Source organism: Cephus cinctus, unplaced genomic scaffold (genome assembly GCF_000341935.2).
Source record: "Cephus cinctus unplaced genomic scaffold, Ccin1 Ccin1_scaffold0168, whole genome shotgun sequence".
Lineage (NCBI taxonomy): Eukaryota > Metazoa > Arthropoda > Insecta > Hymenoptera > Cephidae > Cephus > Cephus cinctus.
The window spans coordinates 1,293,488-1,316,573 of NW_014332892.1; the positions used below are offsets into that span (position 1 = coordinate 1,293,488).

General features: G+C 37.3%; 3 protein-coding genes across 5 annotated transcripts in view; 2 read left to right on the forward strand and 1 right to left on the reverse strand.

The window, feature by feature from the left end:
* LOC107263963 (RING-box protein 2) overlaps nt 1-21,119 on the reverse strand; it is a 32,984-nt gene extending 11,865 nt beyond the window's left edge. The window contains exon 1 of the mRNA XM_015731701.2: nt 20,900-21,119. Within this exon, the coding sequence (XP_015587187.1) occupies nt 20,900-21,053 (154 nt within the window). The 5' untranslated portion in view covers nt 21,054-21,119. The remainder of the gene's footprint in view (nt 1-20,899) is intronic.
* Nucleotides 22-20,164, forward strand: LOC107263953 (facilitated trehalose transporter Tret1). 3 transcript variants are annotated; one of them, XM_015731678.2, is made up of 7 exons: nt 22-90; nt 8,175-8,627; nt 14,212-14,337; nt 15,928-16,051; nt 16,728-16,901; nt 16,999-17,378; nt 17,496-20,164. In XM_015731678.2, exons 1-7 carry the CDS (start codon nt 22-24, stop codon nt 18,075-18,077), a joined length of 1,908 nt encoding a protein of 635 aa, XP_015587164.1. In that variant the 3' UTR covers nt 18,078-20,164. The 3 variants fall into 3 exon arrangements, with proteins under 3 accessions (XP_015587164.1, XP_015587165.1, XP_015587166.1); XM_015731679.2 differs by lacking the exon at nt 22-90 and adding an exon at nt 6,771-6,938 and having other exon boundaries at nt 17,496-18,077; XM_015731680.2 differs by lacking the exons at nt 22-90; nt 8,175-8,627 and adding an exon at nt 13,577-13,978 and having other exon boundaries at nt 17,496-18,077.
* A 108-nt stretch (nt 21,120-21,227) lies between the features above and the next one.
* LOC112493850 lies at nt 21,228-23,034 on the forward strand. Its single transcript, XM_025081636.1, has 5 exons — nt 21,228-21,628; nt 21,771-22,022; nt 22,084-22,263; nt 22,349-22,716; nt 22,779-23,034. Exons 2-5 carry the CDS (start codon nt 21,882-21,884, stop codon nt 23,032-23,034), a joined length of 945 nt encoding a protein of 314 aa, XP_024937404.1. The 5' UTR covers nt 21,228-21,628; nt 21,771-21,881.
* The last annotated feature ends 52 nt before the right edge of the window (nt 23,035-23,086 follow it).

A 23,086-nucleotide genomic window follows, 5' to 3' on the forward strand; every position in this document is an offset into this window, starting at 1 on the left:
ATAGTACGAAAGGCAGAAAAGATGTCTTCGCAGAGGAGACAAATGATGCAGCCATGGCCACTGTGCCTGATGCCATTTTCAAAATCCAAGGTAAGCACAGTAACCCACTGATAGTATACGGACACTGTTTTTGTTTAATACTTTTTTTCTCTCTTTATCTTACTCTCACTCTGTATTTATACATATGTCTCTCTCTCTTATTCGACACGCGGATCACTGCCGGTTATGCCGGTATCCTGTGTTCAGGCCGATTAAAACATTTCGCTTCACTCGCTCACTCCTTCTCCGTCCTTGTCAGACGCTCGCACTGTCCTTATTCTTTTTTACGTTCGACCGCGCGTTCTCTCTTTCTCTAGCGAACTCTGTAGGCTTCTGGAAAGTTCCACGCGTTCCCGTCGCCAACGTCACGTTAAATGATGTGCGTGCGAAATTCCAAACTCGCCACTACGACGCGGTACACGAAACGTATCTTTTTTTAATCATTTCTGTGGCCTCGTAGGCGTCCTCTGGGACTTACTTTTAGGCACTAACTTTTCGAGACCCTTTCGTCAAGACTCGGTCGCGTCAACGAAACTGCGAAAGAGAGGAGGACATGAGTAATTTGAATGTTCCCTGACACTCATGTTAGTTTATTTATAAAACGACGTGAAAAATAGCAAACTATAATAAAGTCACTGGGTTATTTATAACAAAATCGATGCAATGCTTTCGCTTTTTCAGCAATTCGTTATACTGGGAGTACGCATTAAAATGGATCTTAGAGGTTACGTAGATACGATATAAGTAGATATAAACCAAAGGACTATAAAAGAATACTAGACTGCTCGCTCCTGTAGTATTTATCGATTGCCGGGAGAGTGCATGCAACGGGTGTCTCGAATATATTTCGTATGGCGGCGCTATGACGTAGAAGCAAGGACGCCCGGCGTCGTTGGCTTTCCACTCGAGCGGAACAGAATGGAGGAGAATGCCCAATCGACACAGACTTATTCAAATTAAAACGTTGAGACCATGTTGTTGTTTTTGAATTTCTTCGAAGTTTCATGTTTACGGATTTTTTTTTTATAAGAAAGTGCAATGTAAAAATGGCGCAACTTTCTTTCTGTTATCATATTAATTTGTTTAATATTTCACAAATGCGCTCGTAAATAAAGTGGGGATCGCACGTGTCTGAAAAATTTATTTATTTATTTATTCTCCCTGTATCAGACAAAACCCACCTTCTTATATATCGTGCACGCCGGCCCTGACGAGATTTCTCAGTTTCACAGTCACTTTCATCCTCACCAATCCTTCCACTATAATACATACGTATACGACTAAAAGGACGAATTCAACTGGCAAATATTTACTTAACCATCGTTACGCATGCACAGACACATTCCTCGAAACGCCATTCTATTTTTACCTAACATTCGTTTTAACACGTTCAACCACTACTTCGCGTTTACTTATCCATACACAAGCTAATATTTATTTATGCATCTTTCTCTTTCGTTCTCTTCAATTTTTTATACCCATCGCTCTCAATCTATGTTCTTTCTCACTCACTCACACACCAACACTGATCCGATATACATACAGTTCCCGTTTATTTTGTTACACAGGAATTACGCGACTTTGAAGGTCACAGTAGTACGCAAAACCATATGACTCTCAGCACTACCGGCTTCGGCGCAAATGTGACGTCCGTTACATTTTCACCCTTTTTAAATATTCCCGCGCATCGATCACGTGACGCACCAGATTGTTTACCGATGGTAGCACTAGGACGTTTACAGAGTTATTTCATAGATACTGTACCACGTACGAAATTGTTCATTACTCATATGAGTATAATTTTATAATTTCGATAAATATATAAATATTTTTTTTAAATACAAAAATATGGTAGTAACGTTCCTGCTACTCGCTAAAGCACATGGTTTAGCTATCATTCTGTTTACTTGGCATTCGACTGATAATAAACCTCGTTGACGCATAAGGATTACATACCGGCTTGTCACAGCCGTCTGAAGATGTTAGCAGACACGTGTGCGAATGTCGCGTATGTTCTCATTTGCTGAAAATGATATATATCACGCGAGATTGTAACGATGCGTACTGAAAGGAATTATGAAAGTCGGGATAAAATTTTCGAGTTTTCGTTACAGTATAAGTTACCGGTATCGATGCGCGCAGCGCGTCGGTAAGTTACCGACGGACAAGATACACTTTAGTAAAGTAAAAAGTTATTCAGAAATGTCAAAGAACAACTTTGCTATTTACGCGTTCATTTCAATGAGTCTAATTGAGTGTTACTTTGTCGTACTTTTTTTTCTTTCTTACCATGCAAAACTTAACACACACGATAAGCGACGTTTGCCGGTATCGTTATCGTGGTACCAGACAAGTTACTTAAGGAAGGATGTTACAGTATCAAAAAGTTTATACAGGGGACATAAAAAGAAAACCACGTAAAAATGACAGATAGACAGACGCAAAGAGTACGAGGATTCTTTATGACATTTTTTGAATATCAATAGTGCGAAGATAACGCCTTTTTGTAAAGCAAATTTAATGTCGAGTAGTCATCATTTTTTGGCTTGAATATGTTTACATGTAAATATTTTCTGTACCGACAATAAGTCGCCTTCTTTCCACTGTCAGCGACGTTAAACGTAATAACAAGTAAAATAACGAACTATCTGTATAACGACAATGAGTACTTTCTTCGCAATAATCAAGAGTAAAATCTGCAAAGTAAATAAAAAAAAGGAAAGGATAGAAATTTTTTGTTACGTCACACGCATGCAAAATCACAGCAGTGAATTATGTTTCTGTCGTCATATGGTTATCCACGTCTAGCACGTATTTTCGCTTATCATCGTATAACGACATCCAATTGACAAAGTTTCTAATGACAGGATTTCACGTTGCACTTAGAAGTCACAAGTTGGAGACGGTATAGACACTGTTTCGTCACGAGGTAGCAGAGAGAATTACTGTTCACCGAAATTTTATTTTAACGGACGCAGCGCTAGAGAACATCCCTGTCACTGTTACTATCCGGTACGTCACAAAAATCATAGAAAATAAAAAAAAGTGTAAATCAACGTCTCACGCATTGTTGAAAAATGCTCGCTGCTTTTTTGAATGTCGAAAAGTGACTGAAATCCAAATTATTCCACTTCGCCACTACTGTGTATGGATGCACGCAGAAAGAAAAATAGCACAGAAGCAGCATGGACGCTTGTAAATGAAAAATATTTGAAAGTAAAATCGTTCAAGCTATTTCTAGTGCTTTTGTTTTCTTTTTATCTTACTTTTTTTTTCGTCATTAAAAATACGACCACGCTTTTGACACTCGAGTGGAAATTTTAGAAATTCTCCGTCTCCCATCAATTCTGACAACGACTCTCTCGAAGTAGAGAAGATTTTGAAAAATCATAAATCTCAATCTTTAACCTTTCCAGGAATGTCGCTATTAATTCCAGAGAAGTTTCCTTTGGGAATCACACGAGTCGACCAGTCGGATCCTCAAAACACTATAGTATGAAGATACCAATGCCTTATACCGGTCTCGACGTAACGTTACATTTTTATACCATAGACAGAGCGCGGCTGTTAAATACCCAGCACTGACGAACGTATACAAATCGTGATTAGCATAAGACTCTAGGGAGACAAGCTCACTGACGGTGAGACGAGCTGCAAATTGATTTATTGACAAATGGACCAAAAAAATACAGTCAATGAAAATAATCAATGCTCTTCCTGTCGAATGGCCTAATAAATTATTAGCCTTTGATTTTTATCCAGACCTCACGAGTGATCGCAACCTTAGAGACCGAGAGACTATATATGTATAGTATAGGTGTTTGACCAGACGTTAATTTATGTTAAATTATTGGCACGCGATTTTTATATTTATCGACTTAATCGTGTCTATCCGCAGGAAGTTTTCATCGAGAGAAATGGAAGAGCGTTCTTGACATTTTATTTAACGCTGATAAACCCCGTGCTATTTTTACGTCTCTGCATTCAGCATTGATACACACGTGCGAGTAGGTAATTCACGACTGTACCGACATAATTATTCGTTTAGTTAAGGGGAACAGGAAGTTTTAGGATTCAAGGATACTTCCTTCGCGGACTGTCCACTCCTTGCGAAAGTCAACAGTCTCGATACTTGTACTGCACGAGGTTCAAGATTACGCAGAGATTCTGTCATTGTTGACAAAGGGCGGTTTATGGATTTTCAGGAAAAAAAAAAAGGTGCAATCAATTGAGCATGCAAAAAAATTATATCTCAAATTTCGTAACGTGTAGGGATTTGTGCGTGAAAAATATTGTGTCGGAAGTCGCCGACCTTGAATTGCAAATCGAAGCTGGGAGTTTGTCGTGAAAATAAGTGAACGGAGATATTGCAGAAAAAAAAGGAATGTACGGGAAAAAAGACGCTCGAACAAAAGCAACGTTATTTCGCGCTACCACTGGTTTTTTATTTTTAACCAAAATTGTCTAGGCCGTTCGCGAATAAGCGGCTGACCACATGGTAGAAGACGGAAATAACGCACGTGGGCGTAATACGTAACTCGGAAGATTCTCGAGAGCATATATATATATATCGTAATGTTGATCAGTCATCGTGTCAAGTCTCATGATAAATATGTCTCCGAAATTTCATTGAGCGATTGTAATGAAAATTTATGGAATTAATTGAGAGTCCAAAAATCGCGTTGCTTTTATTATTTGCATGAATAGTTCCGTAGTAAAAAAAATTATCATTTGATCAAAGTTCAATTTACGATAATAACAATAATTAGTTGTTTGTAACAAGTTGCTTCTGTAATGTGTAAATCGAAAATTTCCATTTACGCTCATTTATTCCCAATTTCGATTAAACGTGTATACTAGTTCGCTATATAATACAAATTTGACATGACCCATTGAACTTTACTGATAGAGAGTTTTACATTCGAGTAATTTCATACATACGTCCAGAATGAATCCAGCAGACAAGAAGGCGCCAAAGAGTAAATTCAAATTTAACGTGTGACATCCGAATCGAGTACGAGTCGCAAGGCGCGAGAGTTTATTATCATAAGAAAGATCATGTAAATTAAAAAGAAATGATAATGCGTTACTATGACGAAACAAATAATTGATTCATGGTTGAATAAACTGCTCAAAAAATTAATAGCAGACGGAACGATGCAAGGGACAATGTAAAACCCGAATTTTCGTGAAGTAAATTTTTTTCCAATTTTTATACAAATCTCAATAATTTTTAATAACGAATCCCAATACACTCTCGAGAATCGATGTTTCTTAGTTTCCTCATAAATCGCTGCCAAGAAGAAGAACAAATCATTCTTATCGTAATGCGAACGAGGCAAACGGATCAACAACACGAACGTCATAACGTGCGCATGCGCGTTACATATTTTTTGTTCCATGGCCTAAGAAGGGAAAACGCGATAAGAGACATTAACATAAATAATAAATAATAATAAAAACTGTCGTTAATACAGTTTGACGAATATTTCGTTTTTTTTTGTTTGTTTTTTTTTCGAGAAAAACTTATACAAGAAAAGAGAGGAATACAGATTTTGAACCAGTATATATATATATATACAAGGCTGAAGAATGAACTTCCAGGGGAAACCGGGACTAGTTGGCGCATGGGGTAAACTTACTAACGCTTTATACTTTCTGATTTCGTAACTCGAAGAAACTGTCTTTGCAGTGAAATATGCCCGGCAGCGTCACGCATGAGTCTTAACACATTATCACAACATAGCGCCACGTCTTACGGTAGCAAGCTATTGGAACGTAACAAATTGTAGGGAAAATACAAAATTTCAACCCAGATCTTTCTCTACTATCGTCAAAGGCATCTTTGACATTGGTCGATTTTACATATAATCGTCTACTGTCTTTGAACAAACCGTCGAATATGAGTTTTTCGAATGGGGCTTATTGGCTAGACACAAATGGGATTGCTTGACTGACGAATTCTGTCGAGCGATGCACGTCACCAGTTCTCTTTTTCTTGATTGTGTTCAACATACCCAGTATATTCTGACTTTAAGTAGTTATCGTTTCACGCAGATATATTATGCGGACGTACAAGGAAATATCCAACCAACGTAAAATACCTACAGACATCATGGATCGAGCAGCAACGCGTCGTCCTAAAAGAAAATCGGACTAATGCAGCATGTGGGCACATGGGTCAATAAAGTTAATTTCACATGTTTTGTGTATAAATTGCAACTCTGATGACTGATTTGTGTGATTTTAACGAAAAATTAAATGCTAATGACTGTTAAATATATCTTGATAGGTATACTAGATTTTAATATTAAAAAAAATTCAAAATTTCTGGATCAAATTAATTCCATCTAAATAGTTAGTCAACCAGTCTTGGTCTTCCCTAGTATAAGGAATATGACAGCAATCAGCAGCTATTGCAATGATTTCTCATCGGTCTGAGAGATTATAGTAATTTCATGACTCTGTTAAAAAAAAAGAGGTAACCTCAACCAAATACCGCGAATGGGTTCAACAGTTACGTTCGACAAGACACTTTTTCCAAATATAAAACATTGAAAGAATTTAACTCGACAAAGTTCATAGGGGTTATCAGAGTCGCGGGGTAAAAGTCATCTAATCACTCGAAGAGCATCATACTCTCTCCTCTCCTACTTATTGGCTCATTCGATGATCGTACCAAGCTGACGGCACAATTCTGATAATTCTGGCCCGTATAAATACGACCACTTAGTCGTTTCATCACCTCATTAGGGTTTGTCGTGTCCACCTCAGTTAAACTAGGAGAACACTGAGCGTCCATAGATCGAGTGGAATAACAAATTTTTCATACGAGTTTTCAAGCGACGTAAAAACTCCTGCTCCGCCGCTAATAAGATCGAGTGAATTTTTCACTGGCAGTACGTACTTCAATTTTTTCATATTTCTTTTCTCCCTTGTAAAGTTATTACTTTTTGTTTATCGCGTTATACGCTCGTCTTCCACCTTATTGTTTTTTTTTTCACGTTGCCTCTACTGTAATCGTGACGAGTTATTTTTGCAGTAAAAGACAAGTAGAAAGTTTACAACGTACTTTTCGACGTCCACCTATGCAAGGGTATTTCGTACGGTGAACAATAACAGTCTTTATTTGTCTCGTCGTTCGTCACGCTCTTTTGTACTTTCTATTGCGAAACTTCTCGATACCGTGAATAATAAGAATGAAGGATACTTTTCAACCGCGTTACAGATAGAGTACAAAGTTCAACGTCCAACGTGTGATTTTTATTGTTTAATTGTAAAATAATTTCGCAAGTTCAATGATCACGGGCAATACTCTGCGTGCGTTACTTTATTCGTTTTCCGTTATTACTTCACGAGCTTGGAGAAGAATGCACGTATAACTACCTGAAGATTGAACTTACTCGATATACGTATCGCCTGTCGATCTTAATGAATTCGTTCGAAGTGCACGACGATGACACGTTTACTATAATGACGATAACCAGAATGCATTGCACATGTAATATATAACGCAATGGGCAAACAACAAACTGACGGATATTTTTACGAAACGTTATGTCCTTCGAATATTTTCAAAGCGACGCTACTTAACGATTACGTCACTCGAGCGAAGACACTCGTAGTATCGTCTAGACCGAAAGAAAAGTCAAATTAGTCAAATGAGCCTAATTAGGCCAAAGGCAAAAAAATAATAGCAAGTCATGTTCGAAGTACGTCCAAGCTTAACCGAATCAAAATCTGCATAGACTTCCGGTTCCCAAAATACATTTACTCCAGTTTCCGGTTATCCCGGTGCCATCACAAAAAGAAACACCGTCGTCTACATGGGTCCGTGGGACCCATAGAGATGCCTTAGGGATCTATGGGCTTATTCCATGTAACTAAAATATGAAGAGCTTATCTGGAAATTATCATACTTAAGGACCATGTTGGAAGTAGGATATGTGAATAAAAATTTCACATCAGAAAAAGCTACGGATTTCGTAGATGGCGCCGGGTTGATTTTTAAGAGATCGTATTCATTTCCCCTCTGAATTACACGGATGAATTGTAGCATCTATAGCATTGCTCTTGGGTAATATATTTTTTCGATCAAACAAATAATTCATTAAGCTTTTTTTCTTTGCTTCCAGGAGCGTACCATCCTCCCAAAGTATTACACCAGGGTACCCTCGATCGCCAGATCCGCGACGACGTCATCGAGTCTCGTGTCGGACTGTGCATCAAATGCTACCCTGGTAACCAACGCCAGTCCCTTCAACAGTCAAATCACATTAATAACGGATAGAAAAGGCAGCTATCCCAATGGAAGTAACGCCGCGAGTCATTACTATGCTGAAAATCTGAGGAACAATCATCAAAGTGGATTGAAGGGCTCGCAGATTTATAACATGGAAAAGGCAACCGACGCTGATTACAAGCAGCTAAATCCGCTCTTGTGCAACAAGGAGCACACAGAGAGTCCCGACTCGAAAGATCCAATGGATATGCAGGACGTCAAGCAGAAGACGGCGGACAGCGTGCCGCTTACGTCATATCAATTTCAAAGGGAGACAAAACCAGAAAAGGCAGGATATGGTGCTCAGGTGAGTGTTCATTAATGAAGTATTAATTAATTATTAATATCAGACAATCACTTTTTTGTTTCTCTATACGGAATGCCAAATTTCCTTGTCAATCGTTCGTATGACTTCTTAAATTGTGAAAATTCAAATTTTCGAAAGTTCATATGAAAAAAAAGTCCATTGAACAATTCAGTACTCCAATTAGACTCATTATTATTATTCGTCCAATCTAAAACTCCGCTTTGACGTAACAATCGATTCGTATACATATATGCAAGATTTCGTAGCCTTAAATAACTTTTATTGCTGTCACTTTCATTTATTTGTTTTTCGCTTCAAATCGGCTGCCCCCGGAATCAAAAAGATTTTTGTCATTGGTTATCTGTGCTTTCGCTCACCGTTCAAAGGTGAAGGTCGCGCCGGTTATATATCCCCAAAAATGAAGGAACGAGCCAAAATTGGCGAAACAGCTGTTTTGAAATGTTCCTATTTTTGCAATATAAATAGCCACCTTGGCACATATAATAATCTCCATATATTATAAATCCCACACAGTATATATATTTCTATATGCCAATAAGCGGCAATCGGAAGCAGGATCACGTGTCCGTGCGACAAAAAGTTAATTTGAAGAATTAGAAGCAAGATTTAAAGTTAGCGCCGCAATGGGCTTGGCCGCTTATGGTCATTAAAACGCAATTAGTACCGTTAACGCCTCGCGTAATGACTACGTATCGAAGGACAATGATTTTTACAGCAACCGAGTAAACAATTGCTACTAATGGGAATCGCTTTACGCTTTGGCAACTTTTGCTAAGAAAAAAAAAAATTTTTTTTTTCTTTCTATTCATCAAACAGAACGTAGACAGGTGCTAAATCGATGACGTGCCGCACGTGACTTTTCGACTAGCGTCATGATCTTTTTCCTCTATGTTAAATATATATATTAAAAAGTTATATACGGTTATTTACATACACGTATATATACATATATACACTGTGTAACACTTTGCAATAGAGATTTCGTCAAATTTCGCAATAGGTAACACGCAAGACAACGCATGACTTAACAAAGCCTGCTCCAAATTCGGGTAATGCTTACGTCCATATATATATATATATATATATATATATATATATATATATATACGTGAAATGAAATTGATATACAGATACGGTCAGAAAGAAAAGAGGCTTATGTCGTTAAGCGCCAGTAGTATGAATCAGACGTAGTCAGACAGCGAATACGATGGCGATCCGAATAATGTAGCAGGGAGGTCTGTGACCGACGAAGATTTCTTTTTTACCGACAGAGACAAAAAAAATGACTGCCAGTCGCGATGTCTTCATTGCGTATAGAATACATACGCAATCCACGACCTTTACACAGAAATAGTATACCCGCGTTAGAAGCAGCCTTTAGGATCCTTGCGTGACTTTTTTCTCTCCATTGTTCCTTCCGCCTCGAGGATATAGAAATAATTTAAACTTCATCTTGCTTGGCGCTCGAGTAAATCTATTGATATTTTTTTTTTCGTTTTCATGTAACTGCAACCATTTGCATACACGTGATTCACGCTCTCGTACTCATTTGCGAATCCGTAAATGGCACTTCGCGACCGTGGCTGCATTTTGCGACATGTTAACACATAGAGACGCGTCTTGCCGATGGTAAACTATGCGAATGGAATGCTCAATTCTATTTCAGGGATGCAAATAATTACGTGTGTGGCATTGTGAGAACTTGTCGCTCGTTGTGAGTGACCCTTGAGGAATACAATATATATATATATATATATATAACAGAAACATATGCCGTGAAATCTTATATTTTCTTTAACTGAAGAAGCATTTTCATGGCGTGAAATTTTATTGAATCGAGTGGACGACGCTTGCTAGTAGTTTAGGTACGGGCGTGGTCAGACGTTTCCATGTGTACGACACTCAGCAGGAGGCTTCTTGCCAGTGTGATTATTAAGGTATATGACGTCATTTTTTATTCCGCAATATAAATTTTTTATCTTTTTTTTTTAATTAAAAATGGATCGAGCGGGCTTCCGCGTATGAACCGAGCGTACCGTGAAATTTGGAAAAAGCATCAACCATACTGTCATTTAGTTTTGCAGTGGCTATCAAACTATTGTATATTGTTATTGCGTAATGAAGCATCTCTAAGGACGCGACCATCGCAATGCGATTGTCGGGAGCATCGCTAAAAGACTACCAAGGCAAAACGGATGTGCGTAAAATTTTGGAAAGATAATTTTCTGTATTCTATCGGTTATTTGCAATCTATCGGTTCTATATACTCACATTATTATAATTTCGTATCGTGGCTTCGTATCTCTGCGTTGAGTCTTCTCGATTGTCAAATACTTGAGTCCGTTACAGGACGCGCGTTACTTTCAGTCTGTTTACTTTCGAGAACGTAATCTTTAGTTCGACACTCGTATTTTTGTTTATACGTCAAGATTTTACCGTCTGTCACTAATGTCAAAAAATTTGAAAAATAATTGGTCTGCGTGACCGACGTTTTTTTTTTTCAAAATATCTACGCAGAACCGATAGAACAAATAGACCGTTTACGAGCTCTATTTTAAAAAAATGGGAAAAAAATATAGAATGGAAAGATTCGAACGAAAATCATTTTTAGCCCACGGTCAGAAAGACGATTAGTAACGACTCGTACTGTTTCGAAAGACTAAGGACGTCGCGACGTTCCCGCAACGCACTGGTTACTCACCGACGAAATGTACTTGACTCAATCGAAAATCCATGAAAAAAAAAGGATCAAGACGATCCTCTAGTACCAAGAAACTAGTTGACTTGTAAATTCACAGAGGTCACTAGTGTCACGAGGACGAGCCACGACAGCTCAGAGCAAAATACGACTCGCAAGACGACGGCGGTATATAATAAAGAGGATTAAGCGTCGAATCATAGCTCGAAAGGCAAATTTGCGAAATACTGACTCAAAGAGCGTTAGAGATATGGCGAATATAAAAAAAATGGAACGCACGTACATAGCTACTAGTCGCATTTCACCGGATGGAAATTCACCGTGGGTTCTCGAATTATCTTTTGAGAAGGGGAAAGTGATGGGGGGAGGAGTACAAGGACATTTTTGTTTCTGAATCGAAATTTACCGATCTACATGTCCACATGGAGTTACATGAATCGCGCGACAAGAGGTACCTCGTGCCCACGAGTTTGAGAATTTTGGAACACGCGATGAGTCATGTATTCGAAATCGGGTCACTCCTCGACCTGAAGGATCAAATAACGAATACATTACACATATACTTATATGAAAGATTAATATAATTTTTTTCTTTATTATCAAGAACAGTCGGCGTGTCTCGGGAGACGCAATAAAAAAAAAATACAACGTAGCTGCACTTGACTTTCGTAGTCAAATGACGCGCGTGTCTCGATCAGGTGTAAAATTGCTTCTATTTTCCATTTAAGCACGGAATACCGACTGTGCCAATTGCTTAACGAACAATCGATCGATTGTTTAAAAATTGCGCACTCGCGACGCATTCTTCGTGACAAGGGATCGCAACGTCATCGTTCACTTATCTAAGGCGAATGACGACCTTGCGCGTGATCGGCAATAATTTAACACGTACCAAGTCCTGCGCTACCGGTCGTCCTTAACTAACTAACTAACTACAGATCTTAACGATCGTACTCTTTCTACGACTGAATGACGTGCGATAGATAGGACTGTTCTCAATAAATCGATAAGCGCCAAGTATACGTGCCAGTTTTTCTCATAGAGGAAGGTGGAAACTGATGGGAGCCATGATCGATGGATTTCATCGTGAATATTTTTAATATCAATAAATTCAATATTAATTATTCGATCGATCGAAATCACGTGAAGTTCCGTACACGAAAACGTACGTTAATCGTCGCGTCGTAAAACAGTCGCTGGATTAACGAAATCATTCGAAAAGGAAAAAAAAAAGAAAAGAAAAAAAACCCGGAAATTTTAAGTAAACTGACTAAACGATACGAGAAAAGCACTTAATACGTGGGTCAATAATTCGTACCATTTCAGACTCTGTTTTATTCATAACCCCAAGCTAAGTACAGAGGGGCTCGACCCAAGAGACCATATTCCAAAACGCTCTTTTGCGTACCAAGGAATTTCGAGAGTCTAAAGACGAGTGTAGAAAGAAAAAAAAAAACCCTAAAAGTAAAGAGCCCAAGGCAATACCAATCGTGCTAGCTGGTACTGTTAAAACGAAAAATATACCGGTGAAGCGAATACGGTTACATCTCGATATGAAAAATAATTGGCATACAAATAAAGAGAGAGAGAGAGAGAGAGAGAGAGATAAAGTGACAAGAAGTCTGATTAATAAGATTTCATGGAAAAAGAGAGTCGAGTAGTGGCGAAGAAGGATGGGAAGGCAGAAAGGGGCTGTACGGTGGTAAAGAGGCAAAAGGCAAAGAGTACAGAGGTGTAAGCATTGAAAGATCGTTATTGAAAAAAGCGCGCGTCATTCAAAATTACTTAACGTATTCATAATAATTCTCTATTATAACCATCTATGGAAATGAGCACGCGTATAGGTATATATCTTTTGAGTATAAAAATTGTTTAGGTATATCTGATGTTTTTTTCTTTTTTTTACATGTAAGTGAATATGCGTAATTTTACACGAGAAGATCATAAATCCCTTGAATTTGCTTGTGAACGTATTTATCCATTGGCCTTTTCTTTTTTTTTTTTTTAGTCTATGATAGTACATAGAGGCGAATCGTATAGGGACAATGCCGGCAGATGTAAATGGCTTTACCACTGAGGTCCAATGAATAGTATACGCATATACTTGCGCGTTCTGTGTATACGTGCACGAATGTACCTACGATTCGCGAGCGATGGACATCGAGGAAGGGGTAGCCGGCCCCCAGCGTGCTTCCTATATAAGAGAACCAACGGTCCACGAGTGTCAATAGCTTATTATTCCGTGACACCAAAAACTTCCACTCGATCGGCAATCCACTTCGATCCAATAAGAATAAATTGTTGGATCATTAAACGTCATTTTCTCGTTTCTACTGTCATATTGCATTGTTGTTGTTATCGTATTTAACGCGATCGACTTTCGTCATCGTTTCGATCAATAAAGAGAAGCGCAAAGTACTTTTAGTCGCGTACAACTTCAGACGCTTTACAGAGTGAATACGAGCTAAGGCGGTTCGCGGCCGCGCATTTTTCGAATTTTTTTAAATTTTTTTTTCTCGTCAAAATTGTCGCGCAAAAAGTCTTCGTCATGAAGATATTAATGAGAGCGGATACCCATATTAATATAGAAGTGCCAGGGAACACACCTATTGCGAAATGTACCTTCAGCCAGGTATTCGATTTTTGTAATAAAAATTGGACTTTTTTTTTTTGGAACTCAAAAAAAATGTGAGGATTATTTTAATTTATATTTTTTTTTTTCGATTGGGTCATTTTTTATTTTTGGGGAATTTTTTTATTCATACTTTTTTAATTACGCTTTGGAACTTAATGATGTTAAAAGATTGTTGGGCATTTTTTAAGTATATCAGTTTTTTAAGAAAACGTTTTTTTTTTTTTTTATAGGTACTCGCGGCCTTATCGGTATCGTTGGGATCGATGGTGGTCGGATTTTCGTCGTCCTATACGTCACCAGCTCTCATAAGCATGTACAACGATACTAATACGCCGTTACATCTGAATGCACAAATTGTAAGTACAATTTTTTAAATACATTGAAATGTACCAAAATATCCATAATTGCATCGACACATTCGTATCATCGACAGTCATTGAATAAAAATCATTTGACACCTTGTCTCGAAAAATTTCAAAAGGTCGATACGTTCGAAGTCCTTGATGATTAAATTCGCAAAAAGAAGTCAAATCCACATTTTAGCTACTACCAAGACCGGTTATGGTATCAATGACTTTTTCCGTATCTCCCAATCCCTTGAATAAAATTTGCGAATACAATGTTACTTTGCGTCGTATCGCTCATTGCAATTCTACACGTTTCCTTATGTGGTTTCCATTGGCAAATAACAAGGACCGTCGGCTATTTCTACCGAATATAGAGAGCGGCGTCAATTACCAAAAAAAAAAGGTTCATACGAATTAATGACAAACGATTATCGATCCGAATTAGGTATACGAAAAGAAAACCCCCGGGCATGCAAAGTTTCCAAATGGCAAAGAAAGAGGCAGTCGTGATCGATATTTGGGGCGTCCTTGTGTTTTCAGTTTCTTTGTTGCTCTTCGCCACCATCTAGAATATTCTTGGAGCATTCACCGTTACTAGGTCACTAATAATACATACACCATATACGTTAGCCTATTCAAGACAGACATGCATATAAGTGACATATCAGATACATTAAACGGCAACTTTTCCAAATCATATCCCAAGCGATAAACACTGTGCAATAAAATGCAGTATTTGAAATTAAAAAAAAAAAATTAATAAATGAATCCAAATAAAGCCAAGTCGACTACGCGACTGTTTGGAAATTTTCGAGGTTATGGTTACGAAGCTAAAACGTTAAAACTCCTTTGATATTCAAAGATCAATCGATGGTTAAAAAGTTAACCTCACATGCGTCACTAGTCTAGTGGTCAGGGGCTCGATGGTTCGATTAGTGACCCGATTGGTTTAAACGTCCTCAGAGAAGATCGAATAGCACGATTGGCCAATTCCCTGACCACGCCGGTATTAAGAGTCAAATAGAACTTGAGGCTCCCTTGAGTTTGAAATTTCGCGCTACAGTCATTGTCGCAAGATCAACATCCGTAACTCGAACTGCTATGCCGATCAGTTGAGAATTCCATGTAAAGTCCGAGTATATACGCGGTGAATGAATTTGAAAAAGACGAAACTGGTTTTAGAAAGTGTTTATACATAATTTCGCAAGTAACCGTACCACGAGTGCCATGCTCTGTTCACGAAACTGGAAAAAAAAAAACTAGAAAACAGCCATCTAAAAAATTCACCCGGAAGTAACGAAAAGGACCCGGAAGGGAAGTTACTTGGTAAATCATTCAATACGACCCTGTATACGACATTAAAAAACCATAGACAATATCGTGAGTCAATGATACGTGACAGTAATCCGAAAATGAATTGCATGGCTATTTATGGTCTCTTGCGAAAAACCATAACCTATCATCGACGATACGTTACTTAAAACCGTACGATAACCCACCAACGCAAGGAAGGTTATCGGATACAAAGACTCTACGTGCACGATGCAAGTTGAATATAAATCATAAGTACAATTGTAATTCTTAAAATTTACTTTGCAGGAATCGTGGATCGGCAGCATTATGCCACTTAGCGCATTATTTGGTGGAATTGCTGGTGGTCCGAGCATCGAATATCTTGGAAGAAGAAATACCATTTTAGCCACGGCCTTTCCATTTATCGCAGGTGAGTGATATAATATTTACTTGATCTATACTTATCTACTATACATACGACGGAGACGCAACTTTGCAAAGTCAATTTTCTAGCAAAAACATGACCCGTTTCACTTCCGCGTTCGCGCTTTATTGCGTTACGTAAAATTTAATAAGAAAACAATACATATTTTGCCTCGTATACATTGTTGTATGTACGCTAGTTTCAAATCTGATATACGAGTGGTAATTGTTAAGAGCTTGAGGCATGACCTTGTCTTCGAATTATGCAATTTTCCATCAATTAATAATAGTATCTAAGATTGCCAGAGTGACAGGTCGAGGCGCCTCCGTAAGGTGGGCGTCGATTACGCGTCGTCGTGGGAATCGTTTAATAGGACAATCGTTCTTATCACAGTCATAGTACGGTCTTCTGATTACGTATAGCTACTTCACATAGTGCTACAGTTATTTTGTTGTATTAATCAATCGAATGCCTCGCAGCTAATTGAATTTGCATCTACGACTAAGCCATTAAATTGACTGTTAAAAATGTTGTGCTTATATGCACTTCGTATAATGGAATCTTTGAAATGAAATTTTTCATTACTCTTTTCACAGTGATCTTATATTTATAATTGAAAGAGTTCAAAGTTTTTAATTGAAAAACATAATTTATCGACAGTTTTATTTTATTTTTTTTTTAGCCTGGCTGTTGATCGCCCTGGCTACTAATATCGGAATGATCCTGGCTGGAAGAGCTTTGAGCGGCTTTTGCGTGGGCGTCGCATCCCTCGCCTTACCCGTATACTTAGGCGAGACAATCCAACCGGAAGTCCGAGGAACATTAGGTTTACTACCGACGGCCTTTGGTAATACCGGTAAGTTTAAAACTATCCTATGTCTTGTTTCATCGAAATACTTAATGAGTCTTGAAGTAATGGAAATCTTAATGAGATGTTTATCTTTCCGGCGCAGGAATTTTGTTATGCTTCGCAGCCGGTATGTACCTAAACTGGTCGCACCTGGCCCTACTCGGTGCAACACTGCCGATACCATTTATGATCCTGGTGTTCATGATCCCTGAGACTCCAAGATGGTTCATCTCCAAAGGCAAGACGAAGAAGGCCCGCCAATCTCTGCAATGGCTTCGTGGCAAGAACAGTGACATATCCGAGGAACTAACTGCAGTTGAGAAATCGCACGTTGACAGTGAAAGAAACGCCTCTCAGAGTGCCTGCGTTGAACTTTTCAAAGGAAATAACTTGAAGCCACTTCTGATCTCTCTCGGACTCATGTTCTTCCAACAGATGTCTGGTATCAATGCCATTATCTTCTACACCGTTGAAATCTTCCAGGTACGTAAACAAACTTTTCTGGACGGTCCTTGCTCAATTGCAGATCCTTATTGCACCCTTAACCTGAAGGGATGAAGAGAAAGAAAAATTAATAAATTATATTTGCTCTATTTACAGAATGCTGGCAGCACCATCGACCAAAACATCTGCACGATCATCGTAGGCATCGTGAATTTCCTGTCCACGTTCATAGCCACCGCTCTGATAGACAGGCTAGGACGCAAGGTTCTTCTTTACATCAGTAGCGCGTCAATGATCCTGACACTGGTGACTCTAGGATTCTTCTTTTACCAAAAAGAAAGCGGAGCTCATGTTGCATCCTACGGATGGTTGCCACTTGCTAGCTTGGTCATCTACGTAATTGGCTTTTCCCTTGGCTTTGGACCAATCCCATGGCTCATGATGGGTGAAATACTTCCGGCCAAGATCAGAGGATCAGCAGCCAGCATTGTCACCGGTTTCAATTGGTCGTGCACGTTCATCGTGACCAAGACCTTTAAAGACCTCAGCAGGGCCGTCGGTGACGGTAACACCTTCTGGCTCTTCGCTGTGATATGTGTCGTGGGTTTGATCTTCGTTGTGATAGCAGTACCTGAGACACGAGGTAGGTCCTTGGAGGAGATAGAGAAGAGGCTAACGGGACCAGTGAGAAGAATGAGTGCAGTCGCTAACATGAAGCCAATGCCGACGGCGTGTTAGTTTATCAAGTTGGATGATCTTTACTTGCGCCAAAAAGTGAGAGAATTGATGAAAATCATTCGTCGTAGTCATTTCCGGTAGATTGTGTAGTTCAAAAGTAGTTCAGACGTCCGTGCGGCACATCGATCGTGTCTTGTCAGGGCGAGGAGCGGCACTGGAAAAACATAAGCGCGACAGGAACCTAATGAATTACGAATCTGTTGAAAAGCTCCATACCAAAATATTGGAAACAATTGATCTGCCATACTTTCAATCACTATCAGTGATCAATTTTCTTCAACTGACTTGCTCTCTTTCTCTTTATTATTTAATCAATTTTATATCGACTTTTCCGTCGCAGTGCCCCTCGTCGCCCTACTCGTACCTTTGCACTATTTATTTAAAATTTGTTCAGTCTAATTTTCATTCGGACACGTTTTTAAAACTTCTGTACTGCGATATCTTAAGGCCGTGTTTCTACTGTTCCGTGGTTATACCATGGGGAGTACGAAAATTATTCGTCAATCGTCGACATCGTTAATGATTATTATCTATATAGATAAAGACTGTGATACGACGTCGATCATTGTCTTTCCATTTTTATTCTTTAATTTTGATTTTAACTGACAGACACGAGGAGGTCCGCGTGGACTGCTCAAAAGACAAAAGAATTCTCATTCTCGTATTTACCTAGCTCGTTCCTATGGGACTCTAGAATCCCTTGTGACTTCTTGATCTACGTCAGGGTCCATTGTGATACATCAGAGTCTTGCATTTGAATATAGGAGATGACGGATAAGTAATTGCTGTTGACTAGATGTATAGCTTCTGTTTTTTGTTATTCGACAATCCTACAGAGTCTACCTCAAGCCAATAATGTTGCACGGATGCGTACAGATTTACCAACGGTATATATGGAGGTATCATTACTTATTGTTATCAATTATTTAACTAATTGAAATATATGCGCACGCGCGTCTAAGCCTATGCGCGTGGGCATATATGATATATTTAGATATAGAAAAAAAAATATATATATATATATGTACGAATGCGTATATATGAATAGTCACAGGCTTGCGTAGCTATTTTTGGTCGACATGTAGATAGTTCGTGTAAATATTACAAATGCGACAGAAAGTGTATTAGATAATAAGGGACAATAGTAGAAAATATATTTTTTAAATAAGTCAACTAGTAAAAACGATACCCAATATGAGTCTTAAACGAATTCCACTAGTACTTTAAAATTTGAAAATGAAAATATTTAGAGTATAGTCGAAGGTAGAGACAATTGAAAGCTTTAAAAATTTCGGAGGGTAAGATTAATTCGTTGATCGACTATTCTTATCTTTGTTGTTATTATTATTAATATTATTATTATTATCGAGGGCATACGCGAGAATTGATTCTTACACGGTGACGTACGTATGTACTTAAACTTTTTTTGATTCGTATAATTCAGTGCTTTTGCTTTTGAAAGAACAAAAATAAGGAAGAAATCGTTTGTGAAATTAAATTGTTTTGAATCTCATCCTTGCGTAGTAGCAAGTGGTGATACCTGATAATGTCACTTAATAATTTAATCGTAGTCATGAATGTCAATAGGGATAACAATTGTCTCTTTAGTTTTTATAAAAATTTTAATAGTGCATACTGTATATTTATTCTGACAAGATTTCATTCTAGAATGATACGATATATAATTACTTCAGGTTCTGATTACCTGCTGTTACAAAGTACGATGAGTCTATGGTAGCCTTAATGCCTTGAATATTAAAACGACAAGTACAATAATTGTTTTTCATTGAAAGATTTATTGATTGTGAATTTTTAACGAGTGTTACAATAGGCAGAAATATATGATCTATATTTTTGAAAAAATGCATAGAGTTTTTGGACATTAGAACCTAATGTCCAAAACAGTTTTGAACTTTAAAACTTAATTATTGTAGAGGTACTTATTGTATGTAAGATTTATGAAGAGAGCATTCGGTAAACTTTAAATATTTTGGATAATTTAATACTCAAGATAAGTTTATACAGACACTGTACATTCCAGATACTTTTATGACAATGGAACGATACAGATATATCTTTATGTAAAACTGTTAATTATTTATACCCCTCCAAAACCTCCTATTCTTTCATTAATAATAACTATTTATTACTTGATTTCTGAAAAATATTTTACATATTTATGCATATAAGTAAGTTATGACTTTTATCTTCCTAAAATAATGTACAAATTACATCACATAAAACAAGAGTACAAATGTAAGTTCTATACATAAAAAAAAATAAGAAATATGAAAATAAATTTCTGTGCAAGAAATAAAAGTACAGAAGGATGTATAAGATATTCCTTTCAGAAACGTACAGACTAATGCTGTGATGCGAGTATGATATAAATCATCACATGCTGTAACAACTCTAAAAGCGTACACTCAATTCATAAACATTACTAAGCCAAATTCACTATAGTCCGTATTCACAACTCGTTCTTAAAGTCACTAACAGAGTCTCTTGTAGTTAAAAGTCAATAAGACAAAATTTAAAAGCGCGCTATTAGCACTAAAAGCGAGTTCTGAATACGGGCTTATGACTATAAGAAATAACATGAAATAAGCAATATGTAGTTTCGCCCTGTTCCAATTTCTACAGTATGATTTCCCTAATTAAAAGAGCAAATATTTTATTATAGGAATAAAGTATTGAACATTGAGAAAACATATAAAGCTTAGAATTCTCTCAAAATTATAAATATAATATCAGCTTAGAAAGAATTACCTGAAAGTAACAATGGAATGAGAGGTTATGTTATGATAACTATATGAACTTACCCATTACTTGGACGCGACAAATAGCACACGTATCACACTCCACGTCCCAACTCCACATAGCCACTGCATTCCATTTTTTTAATGTAAAAAGCTTATCTGACTTTAAATTATCACCATCACCCCGATCTGTATTATCTTGTTCCGAGTCTGCCATGTTCGCGACTTCAGGTTTGTTATTCAAGCATAGTAAACCACTACAAGAACGCAGCGCAATCTGTCAATGTGCAAGCCTATTTTAAACGACATGGGATAGAAGATATGTCGATAATAATTAAACGGAAAAAGAATGAGATTTTTGTAAAGAATTTAGAGAAATGTATTACGTAATATAATTAGAATTTCAGATTATTACACTGATTTCTCTAGTAAAAATATATATATTTTTTAAATATTTATCTAGTTTTAGCCTAGGTTTCATGAAGAAAGAGTTCATTCGTGTGAAGCAGGGACTGCATATAAAAGAAATATCGGTTCAGTTACCTTCTTTACAACCTGTGTGATATTAGCTAACTTTTATTTTTTAAACTTTTTTTACTTCTAATCGTTTGATAGTGTTTGATAGTCTTGTAAAACGGTCCCTGGTGTAAATCGAATTGCCCTAAAGCGAATTTTCCATACGTAAATTCTGTAATAAATAAACGATGTAGTGAACAGCCGTTTGAGGGTTAATATAATAAGGAAGCAATCTTTTATCGCGAACGATTGATTTCAAATATTCGAATTCTATCGGTTTGTATGAGTCTTCATCACTTATTTTTATCAGGCTTTCGTAAGAATACTAAATACAATGCTTTCCATATATCTCCCACCGTTGTAAAATGCGAATGGCATTATATTCGTTATTATAATGATATCCTCGTTCTGTTGGCAGATGATAAAGAAAAAAATTGAAAAACGAGAATTTTAGAACACAGAATTCTATAATACCTACTTTGATTTATTGACAGTCCGAACTGGCGAAGAACATTTCTTAGATTTTGAAATGTCGGAATCATGGGAATTATACAACATTTTGTATGGAAAGACTTCACTACCAAAAATGTCACCAATTCCGGATATTAATCAATTCAAAGACAAAGATGAGATGGAAAGAAATCCATTATGCACTTTTCAACTGCAGAAAGTAACCTTTCTAAATTCTTACATAATTAGTGATTCATGATAGATATAATGACGAATTCTAGGTACGTAAGCGGGAATTTTACAATATGGTAGAAGAAGCGGCAAGCAAAGCAAAAATTGCGGAATTTCGTATTGGCGTGAAAGGAGACATACGAAAATGCCACCTCGAAATGCCACAAGCCTTTTATTACAGCAAAATTAAAGAATTTGCAGAAATGTTACCAACTGTTGGTCTTCTTCCGGTAAATACATTATCGGGTTATATTTGAACACCATAAAACACTCTCCAACACTATATAGAATATATTTTTTAAATTCTTTACACAGGACTGGGAACGAAACATAAGAAACTTAGTACCAAAGTCTCTGCGAATAAAGTACAATGAATTTTTTGAAAATCAATTAAATGAGACAAAGACTCGTTATTATCAAGAAATGCACGATATGGCGGTAAGACGTATTATTGCAAGTGAAGATGGCAATAAATGGCCTGAATATGTCGAGCCAGCGCACAAGTGTAAAGGACGTACAAAATTCCGTCCAAAATTTCTAAAACATCGTTGCATCATCACCAAAAAATATTATTTCCCACACAAACTCATCAAAAACATAATATCACGAGCGTATTTTGTGTTGCCTGAATTGATTATCGATTTTCGACGTTATCACTCTTCTGGATTTCAAGATTTAAACAGGTACGTTGTATTAAACACATGCGCTCTTGCAGCATTTTGGGTAATATTTAAGTTCTCTCTAGGCTACTTGATCTAATTGAAGGAGACATGAAAAAAGGTTCGCTGATAATAACAAACACTTATTATACTGACATAGTAAGATTGATATCACAACCACGTTACATTCACGATGTACCGCCTGAAATTGTGCCAAGTTTTTTACGTTGTGCTTCTAAAATTCTCGAACTTCAAATAGTGAACCGTATGATGAACACTATAGAACACTTATTAAAAGTATTAAGCGATTGGAGTACAACGCCGTTATTAAGGGTAATTTAAAGTAATTACACGAAAACACATAAGGACATGCAACATGAATTTAATGCAATAT